This window comes from Carcharodon carcharias, chromosome 14 (genome assembly GCF_017639515.1).
Source record: "Carcharodon carcharias isolate sCarCar2 chromosome 14, sCarCar2.pri, whole genome shotgun sequence".
NCBI lineage: Eukaryota > Metazoa > Chordata > Chondrichthyes > Lamniformes > Lamnidae > Carcharodon > Carcharodon carcharias.
In genome coordinates, this window is record NC_054480.1 from 70,605,093 (window position 1) to 70,627,447 (window position 22,355).

General features: G+C 43.2%; 1 protein-coding gene across 4 annotated transcripts in view; it reads right to left on the reverse strand.

Annotated features, from left to right (window-relative positions):
* The window catches only part of cstf1 (cleavage stimulation factor, 3' pre-RNA, subunit 1), a 40,121-nt gene that overhangs the window by 15,734 nt on the left and 2,032 nt on the right, over positions 1 to 22,355 (reverse strand). For 2 of the 4 annotated variants that reach the window (XM_041204928.1, XM_041204927.1), the window contains exons 2-5: positions 6,219 to 6,407; positions 4,234 to 4,511; positions 1,898 to 2,095; positions 139 to 529 (exon numbers count right to left, since the gene is read on the reverse strand). In XM_041204928.1, the coding sequence (XP_041060862.1) occupies positions 139 to 529; positions 1,898 to 2,095; positions 4,234 to 4,511; positions 6,219 to 6,387 (1,036 nt within the window). In that variant the 5' untranslated portion in view covers positions 6,388 to 6,407. Of the gene's footprint in view, positions 1 to 138; positions 530 to 1,897; positions 2,096 to 4,233; positions 4,512 to 6,218; positions 6,408 to 17,186; positions 17,232 to 22,094; positions 22,220 to 22,355 lie in introns of those variants that run through there. The other 2 variants (XM_041204929.1, XM_041204930.1) reach the window with 2 other exon arrangements.

The following is a 22,355-nucleotide window of genomic DNA, read 5'->3' on the forward strand; positions in this document are numbered from 1 at the left end:
AAAGATGGAAAGAAAGTAACCTCCTATCCTGATGGCATCATGACTTCAGGATGAGTAGTGAGTATACAAGGTAGGTTCTTTACCTAGCCATAGCAAAAATTTCAGTTCACAGATCGAATTTTGGTTAGCTTTTCTTACCTGTGTATTTAACCATTGTGCGCCCTGTTGATATTTCCCATAGTTTCACAATAGAATCCTTCCCACTTGACAAAACATACTTTGAATTTCTTGAAAACATAATGGAGCACACCTCCGCACCATCGTGTGCTTTTTCGTAGGTCGTGATGCAGCGGTTCGATACACCATCCCACAGCTTGATGTTGCCATCTTTACTGCATGTAACATACATGTTGGCGCTGGGGTTGTAGCTCACAGCACAGACAGCATCTGTATGTTGATCACGGGGATTGCTTGATACAAAACACTGGAAAGTATTGACATCATACAATCGTAGAGTTGGGTGCTGCGTTCCCACTAAAATGTAATCTCCAGATGGGTGGAAGGAGATGGAGCGCAGCATTTCCGCTTCCTAAAAAACACATAAAAGGTAAGCCGCAGAGATCAATGATAATTAATTACCTCCTTTGTTTCCTGCAGGTGCCACAAAGGAAAATTCTGCCAGGCTGCCTTCTAGTCATTATCAGTGACTCATGCTAGAAAGTGTATATACATGTATAGTGTGGATAGAATTGAGTGTTTGGTTGAAATTCTCACGGTTGATCAGACTACAGAAGCTCAAACATGGAGACTGGCCATTTGGACAAGGTATTGGAATACTGCAAACATCCATGAAACTGAACTTCAAAAATTCAACGGTCTTTGGAGGGAGGAGGGACAGAGAGTAACAGAGGGAGCAAAACAAGACTGGCACAGCATGGCAATGTCAATAAGCCTACTATCAAGATGTTAAGAAACCCCTGCATTTATATGTCCTCAAGACTTTCCAAAGAGATTTCAAAGTATGGGTTACACTTGAAGTGCAGTCACTGTTGTCAGACAGACAATAACATCCCACAAACAGAAAATGAATAAATGACCAGAAAATCTGTTTTTGGTGGTGTAGATTAGGTAGGAAAATTGGTCAGAAACATGGGAAAATCCCCATTCTATGGGACATTTGTCTAAGAAAGCACACAGGACCTTCATTAAAAGAAAGACAGCATCTCAAACAATGCAGCACTGCATCATTCTGCAGACAGCAACTCACCACCTGACTCTCCAAAGCCTGTCCACTATCTATGAGGCACAACTCAGGAGTGTGATGGAATACTCTTCACTTGCCTGGATGAGTGCAGCTCCAACAACACTCAAGAAACTTGACACCATCCAGAATAAAGCAGCTCACTTGATTGGTAACGCAACCACCACCTTAAACATTTGCTCCCCCCACCACCAACGCACAGTGGGAGCAGTATGTACCATCTACAGGATGCACTGCAGCAACTCACCAAGGCCCCTTCGACAGTAACATCCAAACCCGCAACCCCTACCACCTAGAAGGACCAAGGAAGCAGATGCATGGGAACACCACCACCTGCCAAGTTCTCCCTAAAGTGACACACCATCCTGACTAGGAAATATTGCGCCACTTCTTTACTGTTGCCTGGTCAAAATCCTGGAACTCCTTCCTAACAGCACTGTGGATGTACCTACACCACATGGACTGCAGTGGTTCAAGAAGGCAGCTCACCACCACCTTCTCGAGGGCAATTAGGGATGGACAATAATTGTTGGTCTAGCCAGCAACACCCATACCCCATAAAAGAATAAAAAATGTACCGCAATGAGGTGGCAATCTAGAACACATGTTTAGATCCACAGTGGGGCTTGAACTCACAACCTTCTAACTTCAAGCCAATAATGCTATCAAATGAGTCTATTAATTCTGATCTCTAACCTGAAGGTACTTGAATGCCCTTTTTGCAGAAGGTTTGGAATAGTCAAAGAGTTTCAGTGTGTAGTCCTTTGACCCCGAAGCTAGTATCTGTTCTGTGGGGTGGAAAGCAAGACACGTGACCTCATCTACATGATCGTACAGCGTGCGAATTACGGGATGGTTTTCCATGTTCTGCTGTGCTGTCTCATTCATCATCACCTGTGTAAGACAATAATTAAAATACTGTATTACAAACAATCTGACTTTTTTTTACTGAAGGCAAGAATTTCATGCAAGCACTGTGACTTAATTTGCTGTCGTCCACATTCGTTAGTATGGCTGCAGTAATTCACTATAAATAACTGTGAGATACATCAAACTAGGGGGGCACTCCTCATTACTAAAGATTGAAGATTAAGTCTACAATTACTTCAACAACTCACCCAGCTTCACACCAAATTGGTACATGTACTGAGTCGAAAAAATTGTAAATATACATTAAAACTGGATAAAACTACATCCTTCAGCATCATCCTGGGGACAGGGAATAGGTAGGAGAACCTCCAATAGTGAATTAATCAGACCTTGTGCAAATGAATTACTGTTTTGCTAAACAAACCTCTTCCGTGCACATTGCCTTTGGTTAGAGTGCCCCCTTGCTGCTTTTAAAGTGCACTACACAGTTTTACAAAAGAATATAATTTCCAGAGGTAAAGTAACTGCTTCCAAAGGCTCTTATAGCTTGAAATATGCAAACATCTGTTCCTAAACACATCTGCACAAATTGACTTCAACATTTCTAATTTAAACTAAAATTAAGAGTGTATCAGACCAAACTCAGAACACATATTAAAAATACAAATAGAAACAACATGAACAAAAAAAAAAAATCCCTTTGAGGGTCGTCAGAAAATCAATCCTAATGTTAAAAGTCAATATTCAGCCATTACACACTCAATTAAATTAGAATCTGAAAAAGCAATCACATGGATGAAACTATCATTTCTGGCAGTGCAGCACTCACTACCTGGTGGGAAGAATTTATCCTACTTATATTCCTTCTGTCAGTTTCCTTTCCTCTTCTGCTGAATGTATTGACTCTTGTTGGTACATGGTTCCAAATAATGTGTGTCCACTATTTGGCTATTGAATACTGCACAGCTGATCCTGATCTGGTTTTCATCTGAAATTAACTTTCCAACCATGTTCAGATTTACTGGATAATAAGCAGGAATGGCATGTTGACTGACTTTTCCTCTCCTGACACAAGGCAATTAGGTGAACTGTGGTTTTCCCTGCTGCTGCCCTGGCTGAAGATTAACTAACTCAGCACCAATCCCTTGAACTTGGCAGAGGCCTTGGAGACCCTGGACCTGAATTATTCAGCTATTTAACCTTTACCAACCAAGTCACTGTGGGTGCCTAACTGGGGTCCTTAAGAACAACTAGAAAGAGGAAACCATGATTCTTTATGCCTGGATTGAATGTAAATGGAAATCCTAGAGAAAATTGCGTAGACCCTCCTGTAATACCTTAAATGGCATATAATAAGACAAACAGCAGCTAACTGAGGTGCAAATGCATGGTTCTAAATTAAGGACTGAGCAGATAATAAAGGGCCCTGTCACCCAATGACTTGGTGCATACAAGTGCTGGCTAGTACAGCACTGAACAATTGAGAAGGTCCCACACTTGAACCAAGCTTTGAGTCAAGATGGTTGGAATCAACTAGGGCAGTAGTTGGGGCTTTATAGGTGGGAGAAAAAAAAAAGTTCCTATTCCTGATATCTTGTCAATGAGCCCTTGTGGAAAAGCCATTTTTAAAAATTACACATTTTCTTTGGATGTGGGTGATGCTGGCAAGGCAGCATTTATTGTTCCACAGGTATTAAGCCAGATCAAGTTGTGTGGTAGGTTCCTTTCCTTGTAGGACATTTGTGACCCAGTTGAGCTTTTAAACAATAATCCAACAGCTTTCATGGTAATTTTTTTCTGCTGCAAGTCAACGAATTACCAGGTTTGCTAAACTGAATTCACAACCTGCCACGGTGGGGTTTGAACTCTCAATCTTTAGGTAGCTGGTCATGCATCATAAGGACCACACTACTATACCCCATAAGTATAGATGCGTGGAAAGGGCAGGATCAGGCTCCGCTGCAATACCCTGATAACCCAAAGAAACTGCTGGCGGCCGAGGATCATGCGTAAAGAATGACTGCTTGGGTGAGCTATTAATGTCTAGGAATGCCATGAAGCTATACTCTAGCAAGAGTCAACATCTTCAGCAGAAAAAGAGATCATACTTCATAAGTGAATTTGAATTCTTGCAAAATAATGTGTTCACTTTACTCCTGTACCTCAATGGGCATGGCACTCTTTGCTAGCATTCTCTCAGTATCCAGAATCTTGATGGATGCATCAGCAGAGCCTGTAGCAATCAGCTGTCCATCTCGGCTATAGGTGGCAATGCGGCATGGCCCTTTGTGTGATGTCACGTAGCATGTCTCATACTCAGCGGCCTCTGGGGACATAGTCTGAACATCAGCATCAAATTCCATGTCAATGCCTGTACCGGGAGCCACAGTGTCTGACCGCCCAATGGCATACTGAACAGTGTTGTCATCATTTTCCATTCCTGTGAATAACAACCATATTGAAATACAAGAATCAATGCAAGTTTAACCAAACTGGGCTAATTCCGGACTAAGGCAAAATAAAATCTATAGCCTGAAATTATAATGTCAGCAGATATTTCAATATCACAACTCGGAACTTTCTGAACTCTCATAAAAGATCCATTCTTTCACCCTCTCCTCCTCCATCTCTAGCATTTCTAGAGAGAGAGATTGGCTACATATCATTTACTTGCGCTAGTGTAACTGTAACCTTGTTTTTCAAAACTATTAAACCTTGTACTGAGACGGTGTCTAAGAGATTTCACAGAAATTACCAACTTACAGCAACTTTAACATAATAACATATCCCAAATAGTGTTTTCAAATGTGACACCCATGCTTCATAGAAATGCTAGAATAGATGATCAAAAACTTGGTCAAAAAGGTAGGAATGAAGAAGCATCCTAAAGGTATAGAGATAGAGAGGCTGGGTGGCTAAGGGAGGGAATTCCAGAACTTAAGAGACCTGGCAGCTGAAGGCATTCCAATGGTGGAGCAATGAAAATCAGGAATGCACTAAGAGGCTAAAATTGGAGGAGTGTAAACACTTCGGAGGGTTGGAGAAGAGGAAGAGATTACAGACTACAGAGATGGCAGGGGAAGAGACTGAGGGATTTGAAAACGAGTTACAAGGACTGCAGCTATCTTTAACCCTTCCAAATGTGACCAAAGTTTTGTTTGCCGTTATGAGTAGCTCAGTAAATAGATGAACCATACAGACCAGTAATTCATTTTACTCACAGGCTTTGCTGTGGTAGGGTGCAGGGTGGTAGATGCTAAGTCACCTCAGTATCCCAGATTACAAATTGGGTGTTGGGAGGGGTATGCTAAGGAAAATGGCCCCAGCAGCTCCTGTTGGAAGTGCATACATGCAAATGTCACCTGCGACAGGGTCAGGCTGGGCTACCTTGCCCTCTGGAGCTCAATAGGTTACCAACATTAATCACCCAGTTTCACACAGCAACTTTTAATTACAAAGTGCCTTTACTGCATCACAGTGGAGCTTAAATGTCCTTGGCTGTAAAACACTTGGAGACATCCATTGGTCATGAAAAGTGCGATATAAATGCAAGTCATTCCTTTTTTTAAGTCTGAGCAAACGTGGAAGGGAGGATTAGCAGAAGACGCTCAAAAGGAACATCAAAGAGATAAGTTGAAGGAAGTTTCTGAAAGTGCAGAGTCTCAAGAGAGGCATCTAGGAATGGGCAACAAACACCATCATTACCAGCGATGCCCACTTCCCAAGGATGATTACAAAATGGTGGTGCATCCTTTTCAAATTATTGCACTGTAACCTTGAAAATATTGCTAGGGTTTGCTCATTTCAAGATCCATTATCATCTAATAAAACAAGCTCTGAAACATAACTAAACAACAACTTCATGATCACAGGCATGCATCTGAAGAGAAACAAAGCCTTCATTATTCAAGTATAAAACTGGCCAGTTGAAAGTACTTGTGTTGAATTAAGCAAAGACATGGTCAAGCGTAACCAAAGTGCCCCTGTTACTGATGACACTTATCATCTAACTTTACACTTGAAGGACATTTACTTGGGCAAGTCATCTAGATGTTACATGACCATACTCCAGTGAGCAGCCAATAAGAAAGATGATAAGATACTTTAAATTCAGTTGCAAGAGAGTTTTCAATACAAAGGTACTTACCAAGCTTGGCAAGATGCAATAGTTGCTCGGAGGGAGAGCAAACTGAGGGTGGTTTGATCTCATTGATCAGGTTTGATGCAATGTTCATGTACCCATCGTACAGCAACTGGCCAATAATGAGTCGGTAAAGGTGCTGCCGGTCTTTCAGGGTAACTTTGGGTCGAAACATTTCTTTTCCGTGTAATTATCCTGGAGGATTAAAATGCATATAATTTGATTCACGGCTATCAAACATGATGTGATAATCAAAACAAAATGTTCTTCCATTTCTTACACCTTTAATTATATTCTGCTCCTGATCTTAAAACATTAACCACATGTGCAGTATAATTTGGGAATTCTAGCTAAGGTTCCCCCATTCCTAGCCCTGGGGCAGAGCCCAATTGTGGAATCCCCCATTGCTACTTAAGACACGATCAGGTAACACAGAATCTAAGATCCGGTGTTCTGAAAAATGCCTCAACTCACTGGCAGTGGAGCTTTGAATGATAATGCAAGCCTATTATTCAATGAGAATACGGTTGTTTTGTGTTAATTTACAAGGTATTTTGAATGCATGCTTTCTTTGTTCTCAACTTTCAACACATGCCTTTTTTTTGGTGTTTTAAGTTGCAAATGAACAGTCAGTGGAGAATGATCAGCAACTTTAATACAATAACAATAGATTCTAATTTCATTATCATCTTTCCAGTGCCATTCCATTTTATTTAAAGAGATTATTTTCCCACTATTTTTTTAATCAGGCATTTACTTATTCTTGTGTCGATGGCATCCAACAATAAGGTTCCATTATTTTCCATTTCTTATAAAAGAAAGAACACTGTATTCCAAAAAGAATTTATGTTTACCTATTTAAAATACCCAAAACACCATAATTCTTTGCGACATTTTGATTCAAGCCAGTGCCATTTATTTATGAGCACCTGTCATGCAAAGAGGTTTAGGAAAAGGAGTTACAGAGTTTAAGGCTTAGGCAGCTGGAGACACAGCTGCCAATGGTCAGGCAATAGCAATTGGGGATGAACCATCGGGCCAAACTGGATGAGCAGAGATCTGAGAATTGTAGGGATGGAGGAGATTACAGATACAGAAACATGAGTTCTGGGTTTCAGAGCTCAAGTGGCGGCTGGAATCATTGTGGCGCATCCGCGAGGCTGAGAGCTACGTGGATAGTACGTTCAGAGAGGTGGTCACACTGCAGCCTAAGGGCTGGAGACAGACAGAGAATGGGTGACCATCAAGCAGTCCAAGGGAAGTAGTCACGGAGTGCAGGTGTACCCTGGGGACCTGTTCACAAATCGGTTTTCCGTTTTGGAAGCTGTTGAAGGCGCTGGTTCCTCAGAGGAGTGCAGTCAGAACCAAGTTTGTGGCACCATGAGCGGTTCGGCTGAACAGGAGGGGAGGAAGAAGCAAGGAAGTGCAATAGTGATAAGGGATTCATTGGTTAGGGCAGCAGACAGGTGTTTCTGTGGCCGTAGACATGACTGCAGGATGGTATGTTGCTTTCCTGGTGCCAGGGTCAAGGATGTCACAGAGCGGCTGCAGGACATTCTTCCGGGTAGAGTGAGGTTGTGGTCCACATTAGTACCAATGACTTATGTAGGAAGGGAGATGTGGTCCTGCAAGCAGAATTTAGCAAGCAGGAGTTCAAATGTAGTAATCTCCGGATTACTCCCAGTGCCACGTGCCAGAGAGTACAGAAATAGGAGGATAATGCGTGGCTGGAAAGATGGTGCAGGAGGGAGGAGATTTTAGACTCCTGGGACACTGGGACTGGCCCTGGAGGAGATGGCACCTGCACAAGCTGGATGGGTTGGGTTACATCTGAACAGAGCTGGAACTGAGTTCCTTGCGGAGCATTTTGCTAGTGCTGCTGGGGGGTGTGGGGCTCTAAACTAACTTGGCAGGGGTGTGGGAACCAAGAAAAAATATTAGCATGGAATATCAGGGTGCACAAAATACTGGGAGGGACAGATGGCACCAGTATAGAAAATAGTAAGTTAATAGGAAAAGTCAGGGTAAGGGAGAAAGTAACAAAATCTAAATTATGGTTACAATGCATGTATGTGAATGCACGGAGTATAGTAAATAAGATTGGGGAGTTACAGACGCAGATTGCCATGTGGAAATATGATGTTGTGGCTGAAGGAAGGGCAGAACTGGGTCTTAAATATTCCTAGGTACAAGGTGTTCAGAAAAGACAAAAGGAGGGAAAGGAGGAGGGGTGGTTGTATTGGTTAAGGGGAGCATTGCAGTGCTGGAGAAAGAGAATGTCACAGAGGGTTCAGGAACAGAATCAATTTGGCTAGCATTAAGGAACAAAAAGAGTGCAATTACATTGCTCGGTGCAGTCTATAGACTGCCAACTAGTGAGAAGGACGTAGAAGAACAAATCTGCAGGGAAATTACAGCAAAATGCAGTCATTATAGAGTAGTTATAATGGGTGATTTTAATTACCCAAATGTAGACTGGGACAGTGGTAGTGTAAAGGGCGGAGAGGGGCAAAAGTTCCTAGATTGTGTTCAGGAGAATTTTCTACAGCAGTATGTATCCAATCCAACAAGAAAAGACGCACTGTTGGACCTGGTTCTTGGAAATGAGGTGGGCCACGTGGATCAAGTGTCAGTGAGGGAACATTTAGGAGACAGTGATCGCTGTATTGTACGTTTTAGGATGGTGATAGAAAAGGACGATAAGCAATCCAGAGTAAGAATAATTAACTGGACGAGAGCAGACTTCGATGGGGCAGGAACAGCGCTGGGCCGGATAGACTGGGACAAAAGACTGGCAGGAAAAACTGTAGCTGAACAATGGGCTACTTTCAAAAAAGAATTGGTTCGGGCACAGTAAAGTATATTCAATTGAAAGAGAGAGGTAGGACAAACGAATCCAGAGCTCCCTGGATGAAAAAGGATATAGAAATTAAGATAAAGAAGAAAAAGTGACAGGTGTCAGGTAGAAAATACAATTGAGAACCAAAAGGAACACAGACATTTCAGAGGGGAGGTTAAAAATCATATTAGAGAAGGAGGGATTAAGAGAAAAGACTGGCAGCCAACATAAAGCGGAATCCCAAAGTGTTCTATAGGCATATAAATAGTAAAAAGGTGGGAAGAGGAGCAGGGCTAACTGAGGACCTAAAAGGGAATTTACGCATGGACAATAGGGCCATGGCTGAGGTATTAAATGAATACTTTGCATCTGTCTTTACCACGGATGTAGATACCCATGTTTGACCTGATGCCATGAGAATTTATGGGATCCAGAGTGGATATTGAGGACTCCCAGGTTGATGGTGTAGTGGTATTGTCACTAGACCAGTAATCCAGAGACCCAGGGTAACACTGGGAATCTGGGTTCAAATCCCGCCACGACAGATGGTGGAATTTGAATTCGATAAAAATCTAGAATTAGAAGTCTAATAATGATCGTAGTAAAAGCCCATCTGGTTCTCTAATGCCCTTTAGGGAAGGAAATCTGCCATCCTTACCTGGCCTACATGGGAATCCAGGCCCACAGCAATGTAGTTGACTTTTAACTGCCCTCAAAAATGACCTAGCAAACCACTCAGTTGTATCAAACCGCTAAGAAGTCTCAAAAAAGGAATGAAACTGGAGGGACCACCTGGCCATAGGTACCGGAAGTGACAACCCTGTCGACCCTGCAAAATCCTCCTGGTGCCAAAATTGGGAGAGCTGTCTCACAGACTAGTCAAGCTACAGCCTGACTTAGTTATCCTCACGGTATCATATCTTACATTGTCCCAGACACCACCATCACCGTCCCTGGGTATGTCCTGTCCCATCTGCAGGACAGACCCAGCAGAGGCAGTGGCATACAGTCGGGAAGGATTTGCCCTGGGAGCCCTCAACATCGACTCCGGACGCCATGAAGTCTCGTGAGTAAGAAAACTTCCTGTTCATTATCAAGTACCGTCCTCCCCCAGCTGATGAATCAGTGCTCCTCCTTGTTGAACGCCACTTGGAGGAAGCACAGAATGAACTCTGGGTGGGGAACTTCAATGTCCATCATCAAGATTGGCTCAGCAGCACCACTACTGACCGAGCTGGCCGAGTCCTAAAAGACATAGCTGCTAGACTGGGACTGCTGCAGGTGATGAGGAAAGCAACAATAGGGAATAACATACTTGACCTCACCCCCACCAACCTGCCCGCCGCAGATGCATCTGTCCATGACAGTATTGGTCAGAATAACAGTCGCTGTGGAAGCACATTGAAGATACCCTCCATCATGTGTGGCACTACCACCATGCTAAACGGGATAGATTTTGAACAGATCTAGCAGCTCAAGACTGGGCATCCATGAGGTGCTGTGGGCCTTCAGTAGCAGCAAAATTGTATCACAGAATTATTATGGTGTAGGAGGCGGCCATTTGGCCCATTGTGTCTGCACCGGCTCCCTGAGCATTTTAACTTAGTGTCGATCCTTTTCCCTGTAACCCTGCACATTGTTTCTATTTAAATAGTCTAATGCCCTCTTGAATGCCTCAATTGAACCTGTCTCCATTATACTTCCAGGCAGTGCACTCCAAACCCTAACTAATCACTGTGAAAAGTTTTTTCTCACCTCGCATTTACTTCTTTTGCAAAACACTTTAAAACCGTGTCCTCTGGTTTTCGATCCATTTACGAGTGGGAGCAGTTTCTCCCTACCTACTCTGTCCAGACCCCTCATGATTTTGAAAACTTCAAGTCTCCTCTTAGCTTTCTCTTCTCTGAGAAAAACAGTTACAATTTCTCCAATCTTTCCTCATAACTGAAGTGTCTCATCTCTGGAACCATTCTCGTAAGCCTCTTCTGCACTCTCTCCAATGCATTTACATCCTTCCTATGGTGTGACGCCCAGAACTGTACACAATACTCCAGCTGAGGTTTAACTAGTGTCTTGTATAAGTTCATCAAAATCCCCCTGCTCTTGTACTCTATGCTCCTATTAGTGAAACCTAGAATACAGCCTGCTTTAGAAACAGCTCTCTCTACCTGTCCTTCCACCTTAAGTGACTTATGTACATATACACCCAGGTCTCTCTGTTCCTGCACACCCTTTAGAATAGCATCCTTTATTTTATATTGTCTCTCCATGTTCTTTGTAACAAAGTGTATCACCTCACACTTCTCCACACTGAACTTCATCTGCCAACTATCTGCCCACTCCACCAATGTGTCAAAGTCCTTTAGAAGTTCTATAATTCTCCCCAGTTTTGTATCGTCCACAAACTTTGAAATTGTCCCTGGCCCACAAAGATCTAGATCATTTATATACATCAGGAAAAGCAAGGATCCCAATACCAACCCCTGGGGAATTCCACTACAAACCTACTTCCAGCCTGAAAAATACCCATTAACCATTACTCTGTTTCCTATCCCTCAGCCAATTTTGTATCCACTTTGCTAGTGTCCCTTTTATTTCATGACCTTTAACTTTCCTCACAAGTCTGTTGCGTGGCACTGTATCAAACGCCTTTTGGAGGTCCATATACACCACATCAACCATCTCTGTTACCTCTTCAAAATACTCCGGTAAGTTAGATAGACACGATTTTCCTTTAACAAATCCATGCTGACTCTTCCGAATCAATCTACATTTTTCCATGTGACTATTAATTCTATCCCGAATAATTGTTTCTAGAAGTTTCCCCACCACCGAAGTTTAACTGACTGATCTGTAATTGCAGGGCAGATCTTAACAACTTTTTTTAACAAAGGCGTAATGTTTGCAATTCTCTGGTCCTCTGGCACCTCCCCTGAATCCAGAGAACATTGAAAGATTATTGCCAGTGCTTCTGCAATTTCCATTCTCATTTCCTTCAATATTCTTTGATGCATCTCATCTGGTACCAGAACCTTATCAACTTTAAGTACTGACAGTTTATCCAATACCTCCTCATCAATTTTAAACTCTTCTAGTGATTGCGTTTCCTCTTCTCTCACCATGGCCTGGACAGCATCTGCCTCGTAGGTAAAGACAGATGCAAAGTATTCATTTAATACCTCAGCATTGCCTCTTGCCTCTATATGTAAATCCCCTTTTTGGTCCTTAATCAGCCCTACTCCTCATTTTAACCAACCTTTTACTACTGATGTGTTTATAGAATATTTTGGGCTTTTCTTTTATGTTAGCTGCCAGTCTTTTTTCATAATCCCTCTTTGCTTCTCATATTTGCTTTTTCACATCCCTTCTGAATTCAGCTTGGTTCTCAATTGTATTTGCTACCCGACACCTGTCGTAAGCACAGTTTTTTTTTCTTTATCTTAATTCTATCTCCTTTCTCATCCAGGGAGCTCTGGATGTGTTTGTCCTACCCTTCCCCTTTTTGAAGGAACATAGTTTGGGAACGGTCAAAGTATCTCCTCTTTGAAGGTAGCCCATTGCTCAGCCACTGTTTTTCCTGCCAACCTTTGGTTCCAAGTCTATCCAGCCCAGCACTGTTCCTGCCCCATTGAAGTCCGCTCTCTACCAGTTGATTATTCTTACTCTGGATTGACCAATGTCATTTTCCACCACGTCATCCTAAACCTTTTGATACAATGATTACTGTCCCCTAAATGTTCCCCCACTGTCATGTGATCTACTTGGCCCACCTCATTCTCAAGAACCAGGTCTAGCAGTGCCTTTCTTGTTGGACTGGACACATACTGCTGTAGGAAATTCTCCTGAGCACAATCTAGTAATGCTTGTCCCTCATTACCCCTTACACTACCACTATCCCAGTCTATATACAGGTAATTAAAACCCCCCATTTTCATTACTCTATGATGTTTACACCTCTCTGTAATTTCCTTGCAGATTTGTTCCTTTATATCCTTCCCACTAGCTGATGGTCTATATATTGCACCAAGCAATGTAACTGCACCCTTCTTATTCCTTAGCCCCAGCCAAATCAATTCTGTCCTTGAATCCTCTTTCTCCAGTACTGCAATACTCTCCTTAACCAAAAACGCCACCCCTCCTTTTTTCCTTTTCCTATCTTTTCTGAACACCTTGTAGCCAGGAGTATTTAACACCCAGATCTGCCCTTCCTTAAGCCAGGTCTCCTTTATCACCACATCATAATCCCACAAGGCAACCTGTGCCTGTAACTCCCCAATTTTAATCACTATAGTCTGTGCAGTCACATACATGCAGTGTAACCATGATTTGGATTTCATTACTTGCTCCCTTACTCCAACTCCATCTATTAACTTACTATTCTCTATTTTAATGCTATCTGCCTCTCCTAGCATTCTGTGCCCCCGGTATTAGTTTCTAATATTCTCCCCAAGTTCCCATACCTCTGCTGAGTTAGTTTAAACTCTCCCCATCACCACTTGCAAAACAACCCTCAAGGAGCTCAGTCCCAACTCTGTTCAGATGCAACCTGTCCGGCTTCTACAGGTGCCATCTCCCCCAGAGCCTGTCCCAGGAACCTAAAGCCCTCCTTCCTGCATCATCTTTCCAGCCACACATTCATGTGTCTTATCTTCCTATTTCTGTACTCACTTGCACTTGGCATTGGGAGTAATCTGGAGATTACTATTTTAGAGGTCCTGCTTGCTAAATTTCTACCTAGCTCCCTAAATTCCGATTACAGGGACACATCCCCTTCCTACCTACGTCATTAGTACCAATGTGGACCACGACCTCTGGTTATTCGCCCTTCTCCACAAGAGTGTCCTGCAGCCATTCTGTGACATCCTTGACCCTAGCACCAGGGAGGTTACAAACCATCCAGGAGTCACGTTGACGGCCACAGAATTGCCTGTCTGCTCCCCTAAAGAACCTCTTATCAGTACTGACCTTCCGCTCCTCTTCCTCCCCTCCTGCACAGCTGGGCCACCCGTGGTGCCACGGGTTTGGCTCTTGCTACACGCCTCCAAGGATCCATTGCCCTCACCGATAACCAGAATGGAAAACCAGTTAGTGAGCGGGACCTCTGGGGACTCCTGCACTACCTGCTTGTTTATCTTGGACTGTCTGATGGTCACCCATTCCCTACCTGCCTGCTTGCCCCTAACTTGTGGTGTGACCACCTCCCTGAACGTGCTATCCACACAGTTCTCTGCCTCACAGATGTACCCCATTGACTCTAGCCATGCTCAAGCTCTGAAACGCGGAGCTCAAGCTTGTGCAGCCATTGACACTTTCTGCACATGGGCTCATCTGAGTCCCCACATGTCATATGCTTGGCTGAGCTGTTCTGCCATACCTTAACCTTAAACTTTAAATCACTTTTTTTACTTAATCTTTAGTTACTTTTACTTACTTTAACCTTATTTTTGTACTATTAACTATAAACTGGAGATTAATAGAAATTCTTCGTCTTTACTCACAAATCATCTCCCTCTCCTGTGCCTATAAATTTTTACTTTCCCTGTACTTGTTTAGAAATTTACTTTTCTGTACTCGTGCTGTTTTATCTCCCAAACTCCCGCTGTTTTATCCCTTGAACTCTCACTGTCTTATCCCCTGAACTATCACTGCTTTATCTCCTGACCTCTCGCTGTTCAGAGGATAAGCCAAATAGAAAATTATTTTAGTTGGTCCTACCTAATAAACCTTACCATAAGTACAGTTGCTACTTTATTTTAAAGCTTATGAATAGAATAAACCTTACACACTAACTAGAAACTTAACAAACAGTTAGCTTCTTCTCCAATCAATCAAATTGCTTCTTTCCTGTGATGTCACAATTTGTTTTTTCTCATTCTCCTTTCGAACTTAGCATGGGCCGGTTCCGAGCAGCTGACAGGTCCGCCTCTCCAATTGCTCTTCCCGAAGGTGAGTGATCAAGGTGTTGTACTTGAACACAATCTGTAACCTCATGGCCCAGCATGTCCCCCACTCTACCATTACTATCAAGCCAAGGAATTAACCCTGGTTCAATGATGAGTGCAGAAGGGCATGCCAGGAGCAGCACCAAGCATACCTAAAAATGAGATGTCAACCTGGCGAAGCTATAACACAGGACCACTTGCAGCCAAACAGCATAAGTAGCAAGTAATAGACAAAGCTATCCCACAACCAGTGGATCAAATCTAAGCTCTGCAGTCCTGCCACAGAGTCGTGAATGGTGTGGACATTTTAACAACTCACTGGAGGAACAGGCTGCACAAATATCCCCCATCCTCATTGATGGGGGAGTCCAGAACCTCAGTGCAAAATATAAGACTGAAGCATTTGTTACAATCTTCAGCCAGAAGTGCCGAATGGATGATCCGTCTCGGCCTCCTCCAGAGGTCCCAAGCATCACAGTCTCCAGCCAATTCAATTCACTCCACGTGATATCAAGAAACAGCTGAAGGCACTGAATACTGCAAAGGCTACGGGTCCTGACAATATTCCGCCAATAGTAAAGATTTGTGCTCCAGAACTTGCCTCACCCCTAGTCAAACTGTTCCAACACTGACATCTACCCAGCTATGTGTAAAATTGCCCAGGTATGTCCTGTACACAAAAAGCAGGATAAATCCAACCCAGCCTATTACCATCCCATCAGTGTACTCTCGATCATCAGTAAAGTAATGGAAGGGGTCAACAACAGTGCTATCAAGCAACACTTACTTAGCAATAATCTGCTCACTGACGCTCAGTTTGGGTTCTGCCAGGGCCACTCAGCTCCTGACCTCATTACAGCCTTGGTTTAAACATGGACAAAAGAGTTGAACTCCCGAAGTGAGAGTGACTACCCTTGACATCAAAGCCACATTTGACCAAGTGTGGCATCAAGGAGCCCTAGCTAAACTGGAGTCAATGGGAATCAGGGGGAAAACTCTCTACTGGTTGGAGTCATACCAGCACAAAGGAAGATGGTTGTGGTTATTGGAGGTCAGTCATCTCAGTTCCAGGACATCACTGCACGAGTTCCTCAGGGTAGTGTCCTTGGCCCAACCATCTTCAGATGCTTCATCAATGACCTTCCTTCCTTCCATCATAAGGTCAGAAGTGGGGCTGTTCGCTAATGATTGCACAATGCTCAGCACCATTCGCGACTCCTCATATGCTGAAGCAGTCCATGTCCAAATGCAGCAAGATCTGGGTGATACCCAGGCTTTGGCTGACAAGTGGCAAGTAATATTTGCGCCACTCAAGTGCCAGGCAATGACCATCTGTTATGACTGATGCAGTTGGTAAAGCGGAGTTTTTTTAAAAATCCCAGAGGGAAACTTTAAACCACTGTCAGAACCAATAATTTTAAGTGTTATGTTTGAGATGCGATTCTAAACTTAGGAATCAGACCACCAGTTCTTGAGGCTTTATGTTAAACTAATTTTATTATTTTACACAGGTTAAAATGCACATATGGCTACAAATTACCATCATAGCTTTTGACAAATTCCCAAACTATCTGCATTAAGGCAACAGCAACCCATAGACTTAAACAAACACCAAGCAAAGCATTTTCACCTTACGAATTCAAAATGAGGTTCTTTTCACCGTGGAGCCAGTTGGAGGCTTGCAGCTGCCTTTTGATCTCACATCGCCTCTGCCTGCACACCCGAAAACTGAAGTTATACCTACCAGCCCCACTAAATGTTAATTCTCATTGTATCAACGCCTCTTTGAACCACCTTTTAGCAATGAAACCCCTTTCATAATACCAATTTTATTAGTAATATAAACATATGGCTTGGTATCTGCTAGATAGGCGTTTCACCCCACTTCTTGAATGCTCCATTCCAAAAATGCAAATGTACTCTATATCTCTTCCATGTCAAAACTAGTACCCAAAGCACCTAGGCTATTATAATAGCGCTTCATGGCACCATCTCTGAATCCCCCACTATCACCATCCTCTGGGTTACCATTGGCCAGAAACTGAACTGGACTAGCCATATAAATACTGTGACTACTAGAGCAGGTCAAAGGCTAGGAATCCTGCGACGAGTAACTCACCTCCTGATTCCCCAAAGTCTGTCCACCATCTACATGGCACAAGTCAGGAGTGTGATGGAATACTGTCCACTTGCCTGGATGAGTTCAGTTGCCACAACATTCAAGAAGCTTGACACCATCCAGGACAATGCAGCCCGCTTGATTGGCACCACATTTACAAACATTCACTCCCTCCACCACCAACGCACAGTAGCAGCCGTGTGTACCGTCCACAAGATGCACTGCCAAGAAGCACTGCAGGAATTCACCAAGGCTCCTTCGTCAGCACCTTCCAAACCCACTACTATCATCTAGAAGGACAAGGGCAGCAGATAAATGAGAACACCACCACCTGGAAGTTCATCTCCAAGTCACTCACCCACCGCCCTGACTTGGAAATATATCGCTGTTCCTTCACTGTTGCTGGGACAAAATCCCGGAACTCCCTTCCTAACAGCACTGTCGGTGTACCTACACCACATGGACTGCAGAGGCTCAAGAAGGCAGCTCACCATCATCTTCTCAAGGGCAACTAGGGAATGGGCAATAAATGCTGACCCAGACAGTGAAGCCCTCATCCCGTGAATGAATAAGGCCATGGTGACATGAGGAAACTCTGTCACTAGAAGGGTTCAAAATTGATAAGGAGGAAGTGTTGAATACACTGTTGGTACTTAAAGTTGACAAGGCACCAGGACCGGATAAGAGGCATCCAAGGATATTGAAGGAAGTGAGAGTAGAAATTACAGGGGTACTGGCTAAATCTTTCAGTCTTCCCTAGACTGGGTTGGTGCCAGGGGATTGGAGAAGTGCAAACATTACGCCCTTGTTCAAAAAAGGCTGTAAGGATAAGCCCAGCACTTACAGGCCAGTCAGTTTAACTTCAGTGGTGGGCACGGTTCTAGAAACAATTATTTGGGAAAAAATTAGTAGTCACATGGAAAAGTATGGGTTGATCAGGAAGAGCCAGCATAGATTTCTAAAGGGGAAATTGTGTTAAACTGACTAGCTGAAGTTTTCTTGAAGAGCTAACAGAAATGTTTGATGAGGGTAATGCTGTTAATGTGGTGCACATGGACTTTCAAAAGGCATTTGATACAGTGCCACACAACAGGCTTGAGAGAAAGTTATTGCTCATGGAATAAAAGGGACAGTAGCAATTTTTGGATACAAAATTGGCTGAAAAGTAGGAAGCAGAGAGCAATGGTCAATGGATATTTTTTGGGCTGGAGGAAGGTTTGTAGTTGAGTTCCCCAGGGGTTCGTATTGGGACCCTTGCTTTTCCTGATATATATTAATGATCAGGGGGCAATTTCAAAGTCTGCGGACGATACGAAGCTCGGGCGTGTTGTGAGCTGTGAGAAGGTGGGGAACTTCAAGAGGACATAAGTTGGTGGAGTGAGCAGATAGGTGGCAGGTGAAGTTCAATGCAGAGAAATGTGAGGTGGTGCATATTGGTAGGAAGAGCATGGACAGACAATATAAAATAAGGGGTGACATTTTGAATTGGGTGCAGGAGCAGAAAGACCTGAGTATAGATGTGCATAAGGCAGCAAGACAGGTGGAGAAAGGAGTTAATAAAGCTTATAATACCCTGAGCTTTATTAATAGGAGCATAGAGTACAAGATCAGGGAGGTTATGTTGAATTTATATAAGACAATCATCAGACCTCAGCTGGAGTATTATGTGCAGTTCTGGGTGCCACACTATAGGAAGGATGTGAACACATTGGAGAGTGCGCAGAAGAGGTTTACAAGAATGGTTCCAGGTGATGAGAAACTTCAGCTATGAGGATAAACTGGAGTGATTGAGACTGTTCTCCTTGGAGAGAAGGTGGCTAAGAGGAGTTTTGATGTTCAAAATCATGAGGGGGCTGGTCAGAGTAGATAGGGAGAAGCTGTTCCCACTCATAAAAGGGTCAAGAATGAGAGAGCAGTTTAAAGTGATTTGCAAAAGAAACAAATGTGACATGAGAAAAAACTTTTCCACACAACGAGTGGTTTGGGTCTGGAATGCACTGCCTGGGAGTGTGGTGGAGGCAGGTACAATCGAGGCATTCTGGAGGGCATTAGATGATTATTTGAATAGAAACAATGTCCAGGGGTACAGGAAAAAGGCAGGGCAATGGTACTAGGTCATAATGCTCATTTGGAGAGCCAGTGCAGACATGATGGTCTGAATGGCTTTCTTCAGTGCCGTTAAAATTCTGTGATAAAGAGGTGAAGCCACAGAGGGACTTGAAAACAAGAATGAAAATTTTAAAAAACAAGGTGATGGCAAACCAGAAGCCACTGTAGGCCGGCAAGGACAGAGATTATACGTGAACAGGACTTGGTGCATGTGGCAGCAGAGTTTTGGGTGAGCTCCAGTTGACAGCCGGTACAAGGTCAGAGACCAGTCAGACAAATATTGGAATAGTCGAGACTAGAGGTAACAAATGCATGGAGGAGGTTTTCAGCAGATAAGCCTAGGCAGGGAAGAGATGGACCACATTACTGAGCCGGAAGTAGGTGGTCTAGGTAATAGGGTTGATATGGGATCAGGAACTCAGCTAGCACTCAATTACGACAATACTGCTGCGAACAGTCTGGTTTAACCTCAGGCAGTGGGCAAGGGAAGGGATTGAGTCGGTGGCGGGAGAACAGAGTTTGCAGCGAGGGCCGAAGGCAATCGCTTCAATCTTCCCAAAACTTAAATGAAGAGAATTTCTGCTCAGTCACTGCTGGATGTCTGACAAATAATATAAGATGTGGAGATAAAGCAAAGCTGGGTGCCATCAAAGTACATGTGGAATTTAGCATCATGTTTCTGGATAATATCAATGAAGGTCAGCACTTTTTATTCTTTCATAAGATGCGAGCAATGCTGGCAAGGCCAGCTTTTATTGCCCATCCCTATTTTCCCTTCAGAAGGTGACAATGAGCCACCTTCTTGAACTGTTGTAGTCCATCTGGTGTACATACACTCCCTTAGGGAAAGAATTCCAGATTTTTGACCCAGCGACAGTGAAGGAGCAATGATATAGTTCCAAGTCAGGATGGTGTGGCCTTATGGGGAACTTGCAGCTAGTGGTGTCCCCATGTACCTGCTGCCTTGTTCTTCTAGGAGATAATGGTTGTGGGATTGGAAGGTGCTGTCAAAGGAACTTTGGTCAGTTGTTGCAATGCATCTTGTTTATGCTACACACCGCAGCCACTGTGCTTTGGTGGTGGAGGGAGTGAATGTTTAAAGTGGTGGATGAGTTACCAAACAAGCTGGTTGCTTTGTTCTGGATAGTGTCAAGCTTCATAAGCACTGGAGTTTTGGAGCCACACTCATCCAAGCAAGTGGAATGTATTCCATCTCATTCATGATTTAGTCAGGTTTTGGGAAGTCAGGATGTGAGTTATTTACCAAAAAATTCCCAGCATCTAACCTGCTCTTGTAGCTACAGAATTTATAGTTTCTAGTCAATGGTAACCCCCATGATGTTGATGGGAGTTGGATTCAGCGATGGTTATTGCTGATGATGATAGATGGCTAGATTCTTTGCCGTTGGAGGCAGTCATTGCCTGGCACTTACGTGGCACAGCTGTTACTTGCCTCCTAGTCCAAGTCTGAATGCTGTTCTTGCTGTGTGCAGATACAGACTGCTTCAGTATCTGAGGAGTGGTGAATGGCACTGAACATTTGTGCAATAATCAACGAACATCCCCACATTTGATCTTATAATGGAGGAAAGATCATTGATAAAGCAGCTGAAGATGGGTGGGCCTAGAACACTGCCTGAGGAACTCCTACGGCCGAGGTGACTGACCTCCAACAACTTCAATCAACCCCCTTTAGCTAGGTAGTGAGGTTTGTTCTTGAAAAATGGGCATTATATGTATGTTGCTCATCAGATAAGGGGCAGTAGCCTTAGAGATTAGAACATTTTTTACTTTATGTTATCAAGTGTCAAACAATTCCAGATCAGGTACGGCTGCAGGGCAAACTTTCACATTAGATGGGAGCAATAAACATGAATCTCTTTTATTGTTAGTTACTCTTTTTAAAAATTCGTTCTTGGGATGTTGGCATCACTGGCAAAGCCAGCATTTATTGCGCATCCCTAGTTACCCTTGAGAAGGCTGTGGAGATTGCCTTCTTGAACCACTGCAGCCCCCTTGAAGTGCTTATAGGTCAGGAGTTCCAGGACTTTGACCCAGCGACAATGAAGGATTGGCAATATATGCAAACATAAAGCACCTAACATTTGTTGTTGTCACAGAGATCAAACTTGTAAAGCTTGCCAGCTTTCAAAAACGCTGAATTTCCTCATCTATGCCAATGTGAACTGTAGACTTTCATCAGTCTTTGGTGGTAACATTACCACCTAAAATAAGTACAGTAACACAGAAACAGCACAGGGTTCTTCCCGAGTGCCAGCCCCTCTTGGATTCCAGATCAAATATACAAATGCATATTTATCCAGAATAAAGATTTATCCAATGTAGCCAATAACATGCCTCAGCTCCAAACTCAACATTTCTTCCATGCCCAAACCAACTATTCCTCAAGTGAAACTACCAATTTGTGTCAAGTCACTGTAGCTTTATGCTACAGGTCCACAATCACTAATAACATGATGAAAGCAGCCAAAAAACATTTTAAGTTTGGATCACACAACCCAGCCTAAGATACATTTTGGTCAGAGCATAGCCCAGTCCTGGCATTCTTACTGTTCTTATCTTTTCTTTTAGTTTGATCTTGCCAATTTTCTCTGCTCCCTTTCTCAAAAAAATTATTCCTTGCTGGGGTACAGCTTCACAAGGCTCTCCAGTACTTTTCTCAAACTGCCATTATCCCTCTGCAATCCAAGAGGATTGCCTGTAGGCAATTCATCTGCAAGAATGTGTAACTAAGTCTGTTTTTTTTAATTAGCCCCCACATATGCGCACTTCCTGCAAGGTGTCACTGGATGGTGACCAGAGCCTCTCTTACAGAGGCACAAAAAGTCAATCATATCAAATGCATCACTGACCTTTCTCAGATCGACTAATTCAAAATCAGATCTTTGATGATTCTTCTGATCCACTTGGTTCAGTTACCCATGTAAAAGCTCCTTGAGTCACCCACAGTGGAAGCCGTTCTGGATGTTTTTAAATGCTAAATCAAGAAATCATTTCCATAATCCCCCATTACCTATCTAGTCAGTTATGGTACTACTGCTTGTTTACAACAGAAAAAACTTAGGATGTCTAGTTTGGCTATCCATTTGATGGTCTCCTGAGATACCGAACGG